We start from the raw sequence: 15778 nt of genomic DNA on the forward strand, positions 1-15778 counted from the left end.
TTCAGATTTTTCCATAATTATTTCTTACCCTTTTGGTGTGGAACAAAACACTGTTTCTCTGCAAAAGCTTTTCCAGAGTATGTTGAAGTATATCATTAGCTCTTTGAAGATGTGTCATATATTTGTACAGAGATCACAGAAATGTCCGATACAAACAATCAAAGCCCCTACATTGAAAAAATAAGTGGATTTTAAAGTTCCGTAGTCTAGTTTTGTTCTTGTTATTGCACATCTTCAGAAGATCTTTGGGACTATAATGGAACTGATTAATTGTTGCTTATAAAGCTTAGCCAAATTGAATGGCAGGGTTTTTTCCACTAGTACTGCAGGATTACTGAATTGGATAAATACATCAGCAAGTTTACTTAGTTGCAAGACACGTTACTTGTTCTTATTTTATATTTCTTACTATTTCAGCACCTTTAAGGCCCTCAACGCCTGAGAAATTTTCAGTACCTCATATCTGTGCTAGGTTTGGTCCTGGGGGTTTCTTAATAAAAGTGCTGCCAAACCTGCCTTCAGAAGGACAGCCAGCTCTGGTTGAAATACACAGTATGGAGGTAAAGTTTAAAAGAAAAAAAGGGAGGTGGTGGAATACAGGTCTTTCTTTTGGAAGGGGAGTAGGGAACTTGGATCTATAGCTTCCTGACTTTTTTTTATATGTCAACACATGTATCTTTATATTTACCTGTTTGGGCTGTAATTGTAAGTAAAAGAGTAACTTTAAAAATTCTCTTCCTCTGAGAGATGTAGTAATCATGGTTGGATCATCCACCTCCTTATAATTTTGTTCAGGTAAAGTCCTTACCTCCTAGAAGGACTGGAGTTATGTTGGTTTGTTTCTAATGTATTGCTGTTCATAGAGACAGCATTGTCCTCGTATGTTCTCTGCAGGGCTAAGGACTGCTTGTCAGCTAGAGGGACTGGGGATTAAATATCATTGATTACACTATGGGTTATGTTCAGGTCTGGGGGTTTTATTGTTAAAAAGCAAAATTCATAGCTATAAGAATTTCTTATGGTTTCTATTTGTGTTTTAGACTATGTTACAACATTCTCCAGAGCAAGAAGAGATGAGAGCATTTCCTGGTCCTCTTGCTAAGTATGTTCTTACAGATTTCAGAAATAACTTTCATGCGTTCAGAATTCATTTCTTCATCGAACTTTTAATTGTCTGCAAATTACAGGATTTAAACTGACTTGAAGTAATTGTGGCTTTTCACCTGCTTAAATAATACACGAGCTTTAAACTTGTTCCTCATACTAATCACAATAATGATCTGAATTTGTCTCATTAAAAACTTTTTTCTTTTTTTTCTTTTCTTTTTCCCAGGGATGACACCCATAAAGTGGATGTTATTAATTTTGCACAAAATAAAGCTACACAGTGCTTTAAGAACAAAAATTTAATTGACAAAGAATCTGCAAGTCTGCTTTGGGACTTTATTGTACTGTTGTGCAGGCAGAATGGGGTATGTCTCACTGCTTGAATTTTTATCTATCCTAAAATATTTTATATGCAAAATGGTATTTATGTAAAAGACAGTAATATGTGTATAGTGACTTATCTTGGAATAGTTCACAGATTGATGGAACAGGTAAACTGGTCACTTGTCTTCAGGTGCTCAGAGGTGCTGATGTTCACATGTTGTTGAAGTGACAAATAAAATGAAAGCAAGGTTGAAATAATGGATTTTTTGTTTTTGTTTTATTCTCTACATGTATAGACTGTTGTGGGAACAGACCTGGCTGAACTTTTGCTCCGAGATCATAAAACAGTGTGGCTTCCTGGGAAGTCCCCTAATGAGGCAAATTTGATTGATTTCACTAATGAGGCTTTGGAACAAGTGGAAGAGGAATCTGGTGAAGCCCAGCTCTCATTTCTCACTGATAGTCTTAAAACCACAATTGACAGTCTTGAGAAAGAGACAGAGAGATTCAGAGAGTTGCTGCTTTATGGCCGCAAGAAGGTGAATGCTTATACTGTTGTTCCAAATACTGCATGTGCCTTATTTTGTTTACTTATTTTTCACAAATCTTAAAGCTCCAGGCGTCAGTTAAAATAATTTTTGCAAGTCGCAGTGCATGTAATATGTCGTGGCACTGCACTACACTGGTATGGAAAAATGTTATGTGCTACAGTTTATATTATAAACCAAAATCATATTAATATATTGGCATTTGATCTAAACAAATGTGTTTTCATTCAGTCACAAAGTACTACTGTAAAACAATAATTGTTTATCTGAGTAGTATATTAAGCTATTCCCAAGAAACTAATTTCTGTATTAATTAGGATGCTTTGGAGTCTGCCATGAAGCATGGTTTATGGGGTCATGCTCTGCTACTTGCCAGCAAAATGGACAGCAGAACACACGCAAGAGTTATGACCAGGTACTGTTTTGCTTGTTGATTAGTACAATATGACCACCTATTCTGCTAATGAGGTAGAGACTTGGTGCTCAGAAGTCTTAATGTCAAAATCATGAGTTATCCTTAGTAGCTCATGCAAGAATTATGCTTTAATTTTACCTGTATTGTCAGTTGTCATCTGTTACTTTTTATTCTGGGGCTTTCTGGCCATAAACTGAAACCTGAGAAGTTATTCTATGCCACTTGTTCCATTTAAGGGGTATTTGAACAGTGTCATCTGTGGGCTTGCTTGACAGGTGCTGTTAGTCAGGCTTTGAAAAAACTGCAAAACCCCAACTGTCAACTTTGTTAAAGCCAAGTGACTCTGTTGTACCCTTCATTCTCCTTGCCTGAAAGAAGCGGATGTGTTGGTGCATGCTTTGTCTGCAGACAGAAAAACTTTCTGTCAGCTTCCTGAGCTTGTGAAATCATGTACTAAGTCTAGTCAGCTGGCATGGGGAGAATCTTGAGGTTTTTCCTAGCTTGGACTGACCTATGTCAGAGTGGCAGATACAGTTAACTAGTAATGTTTTGTTTTTGAACATTATGCACTGGGCAATTGCTTATTCAGTGTAGTATTTTCAAACAGCACTTCCTTCTCTTAAACTAAGCTAGATTAACTGCCACTGAGTGTTCAAGTACACTTTAACTGCTTACCCCGTGTTTGTGTTTTGTTTTTCTGTATAATGTCTCTGTAGATTTGCCAACAGTCTCCCAATTAATGACCCTCTGCAGACTGTTTACCAGCTCATGTCTGGAAGGATGCCAGCTGCATCCACGGTAAGATTCAAGCGTGAGCTGCGGTTGAGACTAAAGAGGTACAGCAGTGAGTAGTGTAGTTCACAACGGTAATCTTTCCATGTGCTTTTCCTAGAATTGTCAGATAAGTTGGTTTAGTCCTTTTTAGGTTGAAACACCCATGCAGAGCTCCAGTCACTGATTTGACTTAAGTAATTCTTCTAATTTTAGTGCTGTGGAGATGAGAAATGGGGAGACTGGAGGCCTCATCTAGCAATGGTGTTATCCAACTTGACCAATAATGTGGACTTGGAATCCAGGACCATTGCTACCATGGGAGACACTCTTGGTAACTCTTGGGGAATGAACAGGGTGATGACTGAAGGAAAAGCTTTCTGAAAGCTTTGATTACTCAGCTTATTTTTTTGAAAACAAGCAATTGCTGTGTGAAATGTAAAGTGGAACAGTTTTATATGGCTGTGTCTCTATTGTGAAGGTATCTGAATGCAAAGCCAAAACAATACTGGATGCTGAATTACAACGTGCTACCGAGAGGAAAATATCCTGAGTTTTGTCACTTATTTTTCTACAGCTTCTAAAGGCCTGCTGGATGCTGCTCATTTTTGTTACCTTATGGCCCAAGTTGGTTTTGGAGTTTACACAAGGAAGACAACAAAGCTTGTCCTAATTGGATCAAATCATAGGTTTGGCTTTCCTTTTTTTTTTCTTTTTTTAAAAAAAAACATTACTTTTTAGATGCGAAAATGAAAGCTTAATGGCTTGAGAGACTGAGTTGCACTGCTCCCCTTATCATCACTAGCCACAGCTGGTTTTGAGCTATTTGATGCCTTGTCCTTGTTTGAGGAGTAGAAGTTATTGATATTGTGTGTCTAAGAGCTATGTTTCTGACTTTATTTCTGATTGTCTTTATTTACTGTCAGCGTATATAATCTCAATGTTAAATAATATTTTTCCTCTCCCATTCCCAAATAGCTTGCCATTTTTTAAGTTTGCCACCAATGAAGCCATTCAAAGAACAGAAGCTTATGAATATGCACAGTCACTAGGATCTCAGCCTGGCTGCTTGCCCAATTTCCAGGTGAAGAGCTGTTTCTCTTTTTTATTTATTTATTTATTTTATTTTGGCATGTTTTATGCAAGGTTTTAATATCTCACGTGCTGTATTCAGCACAGCAAATATTTTATCCACTGTAACATGAAATATTCGTGGATAACATAGTGCAAGATAGCTTTTTTCCTGTTGTCACTTAAATCTTTTTGCATTTTTCATCTGTGTATTCTGAACTTCTGAATTTTAAATTTTGTTGTTATCATAGCTATATTCCAAAAGAAAGATCCAGCAGAGTGTGTTGGCATTAGCTGTAGACAAATGGATAATTTCTATTGGATACATTGGGTGGAAGAGGAGAATTGAATGCTTTTTCCCCTCTTTTTTTTTTTTCTTCTCCTGCCTAGTATAGATGTAATAATGGGTTATCTGAGCTTTCAACTGAAATGACAGACTGCCTTTCATTTGATACTTCTAAGAATGTTCTTATCGCTTGGTTTATTTCACCTGCTTGCATTCCATAGGTTTTCAAATTCATCTATGCTTGCCGACTAGCTGAAATGGGACTTGCTGCTCAGGCTTTCCATTATTGTGAAGTGATTTCCAGAACTGTCCTTAAAGACCCACATTACTATTCACCTGTACTTATTGGCCAGCTAATCCAGGTAACATAAGGAAGAATTAAGTATTTATGGCTTCATATTGTAGGTGTTAAAGCTGTGGCTAAAGTTGCCTTTTGTTGGCTGGTTAACTTAAACTTTACAATTATTTCTTCCTGTAGATGTCATCACAACTACGCCTGTTTGACCCACAGATAAAAGAAAAACCAGAACAGGAATCTTTTATTGAACCTTCATGGTTAGTAAGGCTTCGACATGTGGATGGACAGATCAAGGTACAGAATGTACTTTTCAACATGAAGTATTCTCTTTTAAGGATTAGTGTAAATCCAATTTTTAAAATTGTTTTGTTTATACTGCTAATTACAGAAACATATGAAGTGACTTTATGATATATTCATGTCATAAAGTGCAAGTGTTATGATTTAAACCAAGTGGATTTACCACACTTTAGTGCCCTAAGATTCAATACAGAATAGTCAAAGGGTGGCGTACATTGAGACAGGCTTTTCCTAGTACTGTAATGCAAGGAGAATTGTAAGCCTCGTTAGGTTGCAGTAACTCTTGCTGTAAGCAGAAGATCTGCTTGCCAGAAAAAAAAAAACTTGTGTGTGAACTAGTGTAGCTAGATTGTAACAGAGTGGAAGTAATTACTATTTATTTAAAGAGATCTGTTAGAAATTTGAACCTTGAGCTAATTAACTAAGCTTCCATTTAAAACAAACAAAAAAACGAGCAAAAAACCTTTAAATTATTTGGTTGAACTTGGCCTGCAAATGGCTGACAGCTCATATTTTGACTAAACACTAAAAAAACCTGTGTGCTGTTTTCACTCTTCAGATTTCCTTTGCTATATGTTCCCTTGATTATGAACTTAATGTCTGGTATAGTTAATAAGATCTTGCTTTTTTGTGCAGGAGGGTGCAATAGCTTATAACACAGACAGATCCACCCCACCACCATATGCATGTAGTACACCGAGCTCTGAATTAGACCATGCTAGTCAATGTGATGGAGCAGGAGTTGGCTGTGACATGGGTCCAGGTGCTGAAAATGCATTGTTAGCATCCTTATTACCCAATATGGCTCAACAGATGCAAAGCGTGCAGCTGATGCCTTCAGGTTAGTGTTTCATATCCTTCTTCATGACAGAGAGAAAATAAATGTTTCAGGTTTCTGGTATAAGAAACCACTTAAGAGGGTGGTAGAAACAGATTTCACTTCTGCATTGTATCATTTTATTCATAGGGTAAAAGGCTCACACACTGGAATTTCTGTTTAGTTATAACTCTTAACTTTTTTTGTGCTGCAGTACCTCAGGCTGTCCTTGATGGGTCAGCTGCTATGATTCCTCCTGGTGACCAGGAAGCTGTCCGAAGTGTCCCTTTCTATTCAGTGGCTTCTCAGCCTATTGGTCCAGGACCTGGCTTTGCACCTCCAGGATTTTCAAATCCGTATGGAACTGAACCATCACCACTGTATTTAGGGTCAGCACTACCACCAGGAGGGCCACCACAAGAAATTGAACCACGGTCAGAAGAGCAGACAAACCTGGAAACAGGTCTGGGATCTTAGTAAACAGCTTTCCTTCCTTATAAGGGGAATGAAGCATTTTGGGGAATAATGCAAAATATCTCAATATTTAGAAAACAGGAAGCCAAGTCTTGGGTAATGAAATTTAGAAACACCATGTAATGGTACAGAAACATCTGTGGAAAGTTATAGTATTCATTCTGTTTATTTGGCTTAGTTTAAAAGAGAGGTCAGACTCAGCAGATTATGATTTAGACCCTAACAGGTAATCACTGAGTGCACTGGGATTGGCAGTTCGGTTTGCAAGGTCTGTGATTGGAGCCTCAGGGATTTCTGTCTCTGGACGTCAGCTTCTAGGATCCAGATAAGTTTTAATTCTGTGACAGCAGAACCTGGCACGTGTGAAGGCAGGCATACGCAGGTTTGGCAGAGCTGTTGTAGAGATGTGAAGAACCTTAAACTGCCCCATATTGATGGTTGCATCCCTCAGCCTGCTCTGACCTGTGTTTAGAACAAACATAATACCCATGCAGGAGAAAAAAAAAAAAATCATAGCAACTGCAGTTCACATTCTTTAAAAGACCAGGTTCTTTCTAGCACAAAATTCATAACTAGTGAAAACTTTTGCCTTAAAAGTGGTGTTGTGGTGTTTGGAGGCTTTTTTGGTTTGTTTTTGTGTTTCCCCCCTGCTAACATAATCTAATTTGTTTTTTAAGGAATGCAGAGAATTGCCCCGGAGTCTCCTTCACAAAACTCTTTCCCTGAACAGAGAGAGGAGGATTTCTATGGCAGAATGGCTAGCATGGTATCTTTATTTCATACATCTCTTCAGCAAATGTCAGCTGCATTGCAGATCTTCGCAAACACAAGAGTGTATTGAGGCTCCATCTTGCTCTTCAGCAAGACTTGAAGCATAGTTTTTCTTCCCCGCTGTCCTTCCCCTTCAGTGGAATAAATGATGAAGAAGTAGTAGAAAAATTTTAGCCATAATTTTCCTCTCTAAAAATATTTTTTTTAAAAGGGGGAGGGGGGATATCAGGCTGTTGTCTGAAGAGTTTAATTTGTCTTTCTCTGCCCTGCCTTCCTCTCCCATCTCCCAGAATGATTCTTCCATAGCCAGAAGAACTTGTAGTGTACATCAGCAAGTGAGGCAAGCAAGCCCTAAAGAACAGTTCCGTGACTGAGTTTTAAAAGTATAGTATTGACTACCACTTGGTCACGGCTGGAAATGTGGAAGGTGTTTATCAAAATCCCAAACCCCTTTTTTAAATGTATGATATTTTAACTGTTTAAGTATCACTGAAGTTGGTATCTGCTTGAAAGTTTAGTCTCCTGAAGTGACAATTGTTTGAAAGAATTAATATAAACATTTTTAATAGGGATACATTTGGCAACTTGATAAAGGATGGGGAGGCTTTTTAACTAGAAGTTAACCGTACTTACAGAAGAAACAGTTTTGGTTTTGGGGGGTTTTTTGGTGGTGGTGGTGTTGGTGGTGGTTTTGGTTTTTTTAATGCTTGAGCTGCTATATGAACATTACAAGAACAATGTAATGTTGGAGGGGGGAAAAAAAATGCAGTAACCACTCCCTGGTGCAGCATTTTTATGTCATTCCTCTTGTGTGGGCTGCTTAGCGTGCACAGCAGTGCCCTGATTTAACTCTTTTTAATGGACCAGTTACATGATAGTGCGATTACTTGGCCAGACTTCAGCTCTTTTTCTGCACCTCCTACATGGCAGAGGAGATAGAAGTACCCAAATAACCAGCTTGAATATCTTGAATTGTGTGGGAATTTTTGATTAAAAGTGAATGTTGTGTCAGATATTTAGCTGCTTGCTTATTAAGCATGTCCTGGCTTTGTATCTAACCAGGCACCAGGACGAAGATCCAGATCTGCATCTCAGTCTTCAGCACATATGGTATGCCATGAGCAGGCTGTTTCTTTCACTAAATCTTCATTCTTATTTATGTTTACTTTTACTTGCTTTTGTATCTCTTTCTATTACTAACTTTCCAAAGAAGGAATTTGTTTAGCAAGGTGAAATGTAATGCATCACTCAGCAGTAACAACTTTGTACTTTCCTGTATATTCGTAATACAGGGCTATGGGCGAAGATCACGAACAACTTCAGAGTCCTCTGCTCATTCTGTGGGACGAGAGAGATCCAACTCTGCAGCAAAACAGCCTTCTCCTTCTCCCTCTGTTCCTGTAGGGAAAGAGACTAAAAAAGAAATAAAAAAGGAGCCCGCACCTAGAAAGGTAAACTTTCTAAGAAAGGTAGCTATAGCTAGAGGAGATTTGTTAGTATATGAGGTAACTCCTGGTCCGGGGTACTGATTTAAGAGGTCCTGACTAAACTGTTTCTTTCTATTTATTAGGTGCAACTCTGGGCTCAGAGTTGAAGTCCCTAACAGAAAACGAATTGTTGCATGAACGTTTCTTTTAATCTGCCTGTAAAGACAGTGTTGAGAGAATTAACTGAATAGATTAATTTATTTTTAGACTGGTGCAAACTGGTTACGCTGGCTGATGGGAAAAGGAAAGAATGAAGCTCACCTTCCTGATGACAAGAACAAATCAGTAAGGCCCCTAAATCACAAAAACCTTTATACGTTTTAATGTGTTCAAAATGTTTTCCTGGATGACAGATGAACATTGTTTTGACAAGTAAACAAATGTGTGTAAAACTGTCAAGATTATGCTTATTCCAAGACCGGCTTTTTAAAAGAAAAAAGTTACTGTTTTGGGGGGTTTTTTGGCTTAACAGCTGTGTTTGAACTCCTAATCTTTGACTGTGATTTCCTTGTAGATTGTTTGGGATGAACAGAAACAACGCTGGGTTAATCTGGATGAACCAGAAGAAGAGGTAAAAATCTGAGGACTCATTATTTCTCCAAGTGCAAAACTGAAATCTCTACTGGCGCACAATTTTCTTTGATCTGTTATTGGCTCTGAAGAGTTGCCTTTTACTGAATTTGGATTAAAATGTGCAACTTTTTTTTTTTTTTTTTAACTAATAAACAGGTTACATGTTCTTGTAGTCTCCATCCTTATGGAACCATTTATGTCTTTAGTTGCTGGTGTGGATCCAGTAATTGCGATTGAATTTACAAGGGAATTTACTCTAAATTAGTCTGGTGTATCTCTTCACAGAGGTTGACATCACCTAGGCAATTGCTTGTTAATTGATTTGCTGCAAACAGAATAGAAGGAAAAAAGGGTAGGAAGACTCTATAGTTTTAAAAATGTAATGCATTGTAAAGCCAAGAAAATCACACATCTTGTCCATCCTTGTCATTCAAGGATCAGTCTCAAAACATAAACAAATGATAAGAACCAATGTTGTAAATGTTTCCTTTTAGAGTGAGTGTAGATGGGTTGTAGAAATACCACTTAACATTAGTTAAGTTATCAGATGGAAGATAAGGAATATTGGTCTGCACTACAAGACCTATGCCTGTATACCCAATTTTATGTGGAATAGGTAAGGAAAAGGAGAAGTCAGATGGATACTTGGTTTAAAACTCTCAGTCAATGATGTGGTTGGATTTTTTTTTTTTTGTTGTTCTCCCTGCAGAGTAAGCCTCCACCGCCACCTCCAACAGGATTTCCTAAAGTTCCTCAGACTGTTCCACCTGGACCTGGAGGCCCACCTAGTGCCCCTGTCAACATGTTCTCCAGAAGAGCAGGTAACAGACAACACTGATGCTTGCAGTATGGAAGACTTCAGATTTTCTCTTGCATAAGATGTGAAGGCAGAATTCTTGGCTTTTCTGGAGTTGTTTGGGAACAGTTGGCAACTCAGTGATAATCATGGAGCTGTGGCTATTGCTGGCTTTGCTTGTGCCTAGCTTCTGCACCGGGATTGCTGTCACAACTGTATTGTGACTAGGGTAGTATTGTTTGTATTCCTGGAGCATTAGTTTCTGATTTTGAAAGATGGCATAACTGGCAGACTGTTTGAAATAGACATAGGGCTGACTAGCACAAGGCTTATTTCTGTTACTTCTGGATTTTTCTCTTTTAGCTGGAAGCAGAGCCCGTTATGTTGACGTCCTGAATCCAGGTGGAACCAAGTCAAGTGGTGCCGTTCCTGCACCATCAGACCTGTTTGCTCCCTTGGCTCCAATGCCAATTCCTGCAAATGTATTTGTTCCGAACTCAGGTGTGTCATGAGTGGATAAAATTGTAAGGAGGTTGTATGGTCATTATGGTTATACGGTCATCTCAGTCACTTTTGCCAGGGTGTGTATTATGTAGCCTTTAACAAACTTTTAAGAATGTTCAATCTCCTTCACTCCAATTTGTTTTAGAAGTAGAATTAGTCTGGGAACTGCAGTAAAACAAATGGGTTAGGAAAGCCCAGCTCTGTGTGCTGCAAACAAAGGTGTTCTCTTTTTTGCCTTTTTTGCCCCCCGCCCACGCATTGCAGAGTGGCTAGGCCATCCAAATAGCAAAACTTGAACTGTGTAGTATTCCTGTGTTGCTCAGTATCTCATGCTCACTTCTGACACCTGTTTCTAGTTCCAGGATTGCTATTTGGGGAAAGAAAGGGGGAGGTCTTACCTGCACACTTGCTTACCATCTTTTTTTTTTTTTTTTTTTTTCCTGCTTTCGCTACATACTTTGTTGCACCAAGGTTATCTGTATGAGCTGTATGTACTCCTGCTTTTGCAGACTTGTAACAAGACTGGGCATCTAGAGACATTGACACTGCCCTCTTTAGATTACCTTTTTCCTGGGAGAAGATTGGTATTGTAGAAATTCAGTTCTGCTGATGTCTCTGCTTCTCATTCTGTGAAGTCAAATGCCCTGGTATGGTGTGTTTGCCTAAATCCCGTTTCCTTTGTAGTTCCAGGGGAACCCCAGCCGATGGAAGGGAGTGGTGCAGCAGAGCACACACCAGCTGCAAATCAAACCAACACAGATCCTGCTGCAGCTGTTGAACCAGAGGTGGGTTAGAAAGAATGTCTTGTGTATATATAATTCAAACTTTTGGTTAAAAAACCCTCATGATTCTGAATAGTAGTTTCATAGCCACAGTATGTACAAAGCATGTTGTTATTATACACAAACGATGCCTGTATTCTGGCTAAAAACTGGAGAAGGGAAATGAAATGAAAATGGAAGTTGGAAGCCCGTGAAAAGTGACCAAAGGGACCAAGAACATAACATAGGAAGTAGCCATACACTTCACGTTTCACCTGGCTTGATGTATTGTAATGTTGTTTTGCTTCAGTGGGAGCAATACAGCAGAAATTTGAAATAGCGTCATAGCAACGAAGATTAACAAAAGTGCATTGTTTTTCTTTAGTATTTAAACCCTGCAATCCTTCCTCCTGGATCTGGACTTCCTGTTTCTAACCCTGATGGCTCCCAATCAGGCGAGGTAAGGCTTGATTCAAAGTAGTTAGCTAATGACCTGTGCAGCGTATTTTAACCATTAATTTGTAGTGGACTTAACATGGGCCATCTAAAACAAGAAGTAACGGATTCAGTTGCTGATAACTAGCCAAGATGGAATCGTATGACTGCCTCCAAAATTGTACAAAAAAACCCTCTAAGTCCATACGAGAAGTTCAACCTCTGTGGCCTACATTTCTGTATTGCGATCTCCTTTTTCTCTATAAGTAGACTTTTACAAACCTTTTTCAGAGTAAAATGTCAATAGCAGTTTGAGGATCTCTTCTTGCCTCCATGCATGCATGTAATTTCACTAATATTTAAGTGTGAGACACAAAGAGGAGAATAGATTGCTATGTGCCAGGCAGAGTAACATTACCTTTGTTCCTACTAAATGTTTTCTATATCTACGTAATTTTGTGCTTTAAGAAGTCCTTTTGATTTAAACTAACTTCTGGCTTTACTTTTTTTTTTTAACTTGAAGTTGGTTTAACCTTTGGCAGTGAGACTTTTAAAATTAAATAAAACAACTGAAAGCTTGGGGCAGTGACATGCATGACGACTTTTTTATTTGTGTTTTTTTGTATTTGTGTGTTCTTGCTGTTTTGTAGCTTTCGCGCTCTAGTTCAATGAGTTCATTATCACGTGAAGTAAGCCAGCATTTTAATCAGGTACATGTGGCTGGCCATTCTCATTTATGTTAACTTATTTACTTTTCCCCTCTTTATTTTGCATTTGCTCAAATACTTACTAATGCTACTTTTAGTCATTTTCCCCTTTTCTCATTTCACAGAAATAACATTAAAGGCGACTAATGATGTAGTGTTCCTTTTAACACTCAAACAGGGTCTTCAGAGTTTTTTGTATTTATGAGAATGCATGTAATCCAGGCATGCTTTTTGTTTATGTTCATGTTCCTAAGAGATTCACTTAATAATTTTGATCAGCTCTTCCCTGGGATGCCAAAGAAGTCAGTTAATTTTAAACAAACAAACAGAAAAGCCCCCAAAAAACCTCCTAAAAAGACTCACACAAGCAAAACCTTGTCATTCTGCTGGTGCCAGTCTCAAATTGGTAATCATAGCGTTGTCTGTTTCATCTGCAAAAGCCCCTGTAGGAATTAAAGGAATGCTTCATCTCTGCTGTAAGTTCCAGTACTGTGGGCTCACCATAAAGGGGTGACAAACTATTTCTGATATTTCTTAGTAAAGGAAAACTTGACATAGAATGTTTATTTTGGGGCAAGTCCTAAGGTCTACTAACAAAAGCAGAAGGTACTAATTCAGTGAAGTCGCACCGGTGTCTTGTTTTGGTTTTGCATGCTTTGGATTTTCAGAGCTATTTACAGTTTATGCATGTGACATTCTTTTGCCAATTCCTACGTTAAGCAAGTAATATTAAAGAAATGGATGCAAACCGTACCAGCACTTTTTGCAGTTGTTACAATATGCTGCGCTGTCCATATTGTTGGCATTATTACTGTGAATATTTGCTCTGTATGACTAAGCAAACCACGTTTGAGAGGCAGTGAAGCTCTGCAGTTCTGTAACTTCAGTACTACCTACTTTCTAGCCTGCCCCTGTACCACCTTCGGGGGGACCTTCAGCAGGAACAGTACCGTTCTACAATCCTTCTCAGTTTGCACAAGTGAGTAAAGACCTCATCTTTACTTTGAACAGAACTATTGAACAAAACCATGATTTTATGTTTTAGTAGCTTCATCTGGACTGTTGCGTGTAGAGTGTTAAATGTGCACATAGACCAGTCTAGCACCTGTTTAAGTTAACAGGTTTGCGTTCAAAACTTTATTGCCAGCTTTTGTATTTTGTCTCTGGTTTGATGCTTTTACAGAACATTTTTTTATTCCTCTTCTTTTTTCAGTCTCCTGCAGCCACTGGAAGTTCAAGGCTGGGAAGAATTGCACAGAGGAAGTATCCAACATTGAAGTAGAATACAATGGCTTTGTATTTGGAGTTCTCACTCATGCTGAGTATACAAAGAACTACTCAATCTTATGGCACATGGTATCAGTACTAGCTGCAGTTGACATGACAGAAATTTAATGATGGGTGATTTTTTTCATGGGTCTCCCTACTTGCACCTCATCTACGTAAATCATTACCAAACATGAAATACATGTAACTTTTCCTTTTAAAAAAAACCTGGCTAGAAATAGCTTTGCTGTGATAGACACAAGGGAGGAAATAGTTGCTGTCTGTTACAAAAACTATTTGTAAATTGCATAGGCAATTTATTCCTTAAGTTTATTTTAAACCTACTAGTGTGACCTTCGAAGACATAGTTTCAGGGATTCCTTAATTTCTGAAGGATGCTCCCCTCCCAGCAGGGGAAAAACATGTCCACATTGTAACATAACACTCTGTGGCCTTAAGAGGACCATGCACAGTTGTAATGCTTATCAAACGGGGCTGGGTTTGTCAGTGTATGAAACTGGAGATGCTCATCGGGGAAATGCCTGATGCTGGTGTGTTTTCTGAAGGGGGGAGGGGGCCACAGCTCATCCAAATAAATTGACCTATATTGAATGAAAACTGTGACTGTAATCTAATACTAATTTGATTTGGATCTTACCTAGTATGTATGTAGTTGTGGTTTAGACTACTTGTAAAGCAAATTGTATAGTCTGAAAGAAGCTCTCTGTATAATAGCCAATGCTGTACTATTTGACGAGTGAGTGTTCTTTTAAGTGCAATACGGTTACTTGCTTTCTCTCAAACTGCTGGCACTGTACAATTAAGGTGGTAACAGCTTGAAAGTTGTTTAGGTTTTTTCCTGTTGAGTGCCAGAATCAGCATAATACTCTGTTCTTGAATTTCCTTTACTAAAATAACCAAGGTCTTAAATAGCTAACAGCTGAATTTCAAACATACTAAAAGTAGACGGATTAGACCTCTACCGATGGACTTTAAAATCTTTAGGTTTAATATAGGAAATCTTGAAAACCATGATATGCAACATTCATATTCACTGAAGAATCTGAATTATCTGCAAAGAGAGAAATAAACTTTACCTATTTATTAAATCATTAGGCCATATTTTATTTAGAACTTGCCACCAAACTATTTGATTTTACTTGAATTTCTGCCCATGAGTAGAAATAATGTGAATGTGAAATTGCCAGTGTTGGTCCCTGATTGTTTTTTCTTTTCCTGAATAACGCCACCTTTCTGAGATCTTGATAGCCTTACGTATGTCCTAAAAAGTTTGTATGTAGCTGAAGTAAAATGCTGTTTGGGGGGAGTAGAAAGCTTTGCATAATGGTCCATACTCAGTTCCAGATGTGGTCAGCAGCAGTCGGTGTGGTTTACTTTTCTATAATTCAAACCTAGTCAGACACTTGGCTTTCCTCTAGTTCAGCCAGGCTGCTGATTATTTTCTCCTTTCAGTAGAGACTGCCAAACATCTTAATTCAAGAAGGCTTCCTTTGAGCTGGGAGCGGCTATCTTTCCTAAGTGTAAGATTTGACACTGTAAATTCTTAAATAAAATATTTTGCGCTCTGGAGCACTTTCACATTTTACTTCTTCTTGTGGTTATTGCTTCAGCAAGCTGGGTGAAGGAACCTCTTTCTGCATGTTTGGAAATGATCTGTTTAAAGGAAGGGAGCTAGAGCGTGCTGCCGGTTTCAGCCTCGGGGTTGTGCACAGGTATCTTCAGTTTGAAGCCGTAGACTTAATAGGAGCAACTTTATTTTCTTTGAAGCGTAAAATGCTTTGCTTTAAGCTGCTTATTTAAACGCCGCCTTAGTCTAGCGCGGATCGCGACAGCCGTGGTTTTACGCGATTTACTCCTTGCTCTATCGCTGCCCCAGGGCGGGGCTGGCGGCGCGCTCCTCCGGCCGCCAGGGGGCGCTGCCGCTGCCTGCGGGGCGGGCCCAGCGTCGCCGCCGTTGCTACGGCCGGGCCGCGGGCGCGCAGCGGGGCTGCGGCGGCCTCCACCGCCGCCCGCCGGGCCGGGGCAGCCGCCAGCCCTGCCGCTGAG

At 39.0% G+C, this 15778-nt stretch overlaps 1 protein-coding gene across 7 annotated transcripts in view; it reads left to right on the top strand.

Annotated features, from left to right (window-relative positions):
- SEC16A (SEC16 homolog A, endoplasmic reticulum export factor) overlaps positions 1-15312 on the top strand; it is a 31178-nt gene extending 15866 nt beyond the window's left edge. For 5 of the 7 annotated variants that reach the window (XM_075519941.1, XM_075519945.1, XM_075519940.1 and 2 more), the window contains 25 exons: positions 418-560; positions 1041-1102; positions 1334-1472; positions 1728-1970; positions 2297-2394; positions 3111-3192; positions 3382-3499; positions 3743-3854; positions 4144-4249; positions 4744-4884; positions 5001-5114; positions 5757-5961; positions 6152-6400; positions 7089-7177; positions 8245-8292; positions 8475-8633; positions 8877-8954; positions 9184-9240; positions 9952-10063; positions 10402-10539; positions 11227-11327; positions 11689-11763; positions 12389-12448; positions 13350-13424; positions 13659-15312. In XM_075519941.1, coding sequence (XP_075376056.1) covers positions 418-560; positions 1041-1102; positions 1334-1472; positions 1728-1970; positions 2297-2394; positions 3111-3192; positions 3382-3499; positions 3743-3854; positions 4144-4249; positions 4744-4884; positions 5001-5114; positions 5757-5961; positions 6152-6400; positions 7089-7177; positions 8245-8292; positions 8475-8633; positions 8877-8954; positions 9184-9240; positions 9952-10063; positions 10402-10539; positions 11227-11327; positions 11689-11763; positions 12389-12448; positions 13350-13424; positions 13659-13727 — 2873 coding nt within the window. In that variant the 3' untranslated portion in view covers positions 13728-15312. The remainder of the gene's footprint in view (positions 1-417; positions 561-1040; positions 1103-1333; positions 1473-1727; positions 1971-2296; positions 2395-3110; positions 3193-3381; positions 3500-3742; positions 3855-4143; positions 4250-4743; positions 4885-5000; positions 5115-5756; positions 5962-6151; positions 6401-7088; positions 7178-8244; positions 8293-8474; positions 8634-8876; positions 8955-9183; positions 9241-9951; positions 10064-10401; positions 10540-11226; positions 11328-11688; positions 11764-12388; positions 12449-13349; positions 13425-13658) is intronic. The other 2 variants (XM_075519942.1, XM_075519943.1) reach the window with 2 other exon arrangements.
- The last annotated feature ends 466 nt before the right edge of the window (positions 15313-15778 follow it).

This window comes from Mycteria americana, chromosome 17 (genome assembly GCF_035582795.1).
Source record: "Mycteria americana isolate JAX WOST 10 ecotype Jacksonville Zoo and Gardens chromosome 17, USCA_MyAme_1.0, whole genome shotgun sequence".
In the NCBI taxonomy this organism is placed as follows: domain Eukaryota; kingdom Metazoa; phylum Chordata; class Aves; order Ciconiiformes; family Ciconiidae; genus Mycteria; species Mycteria americana.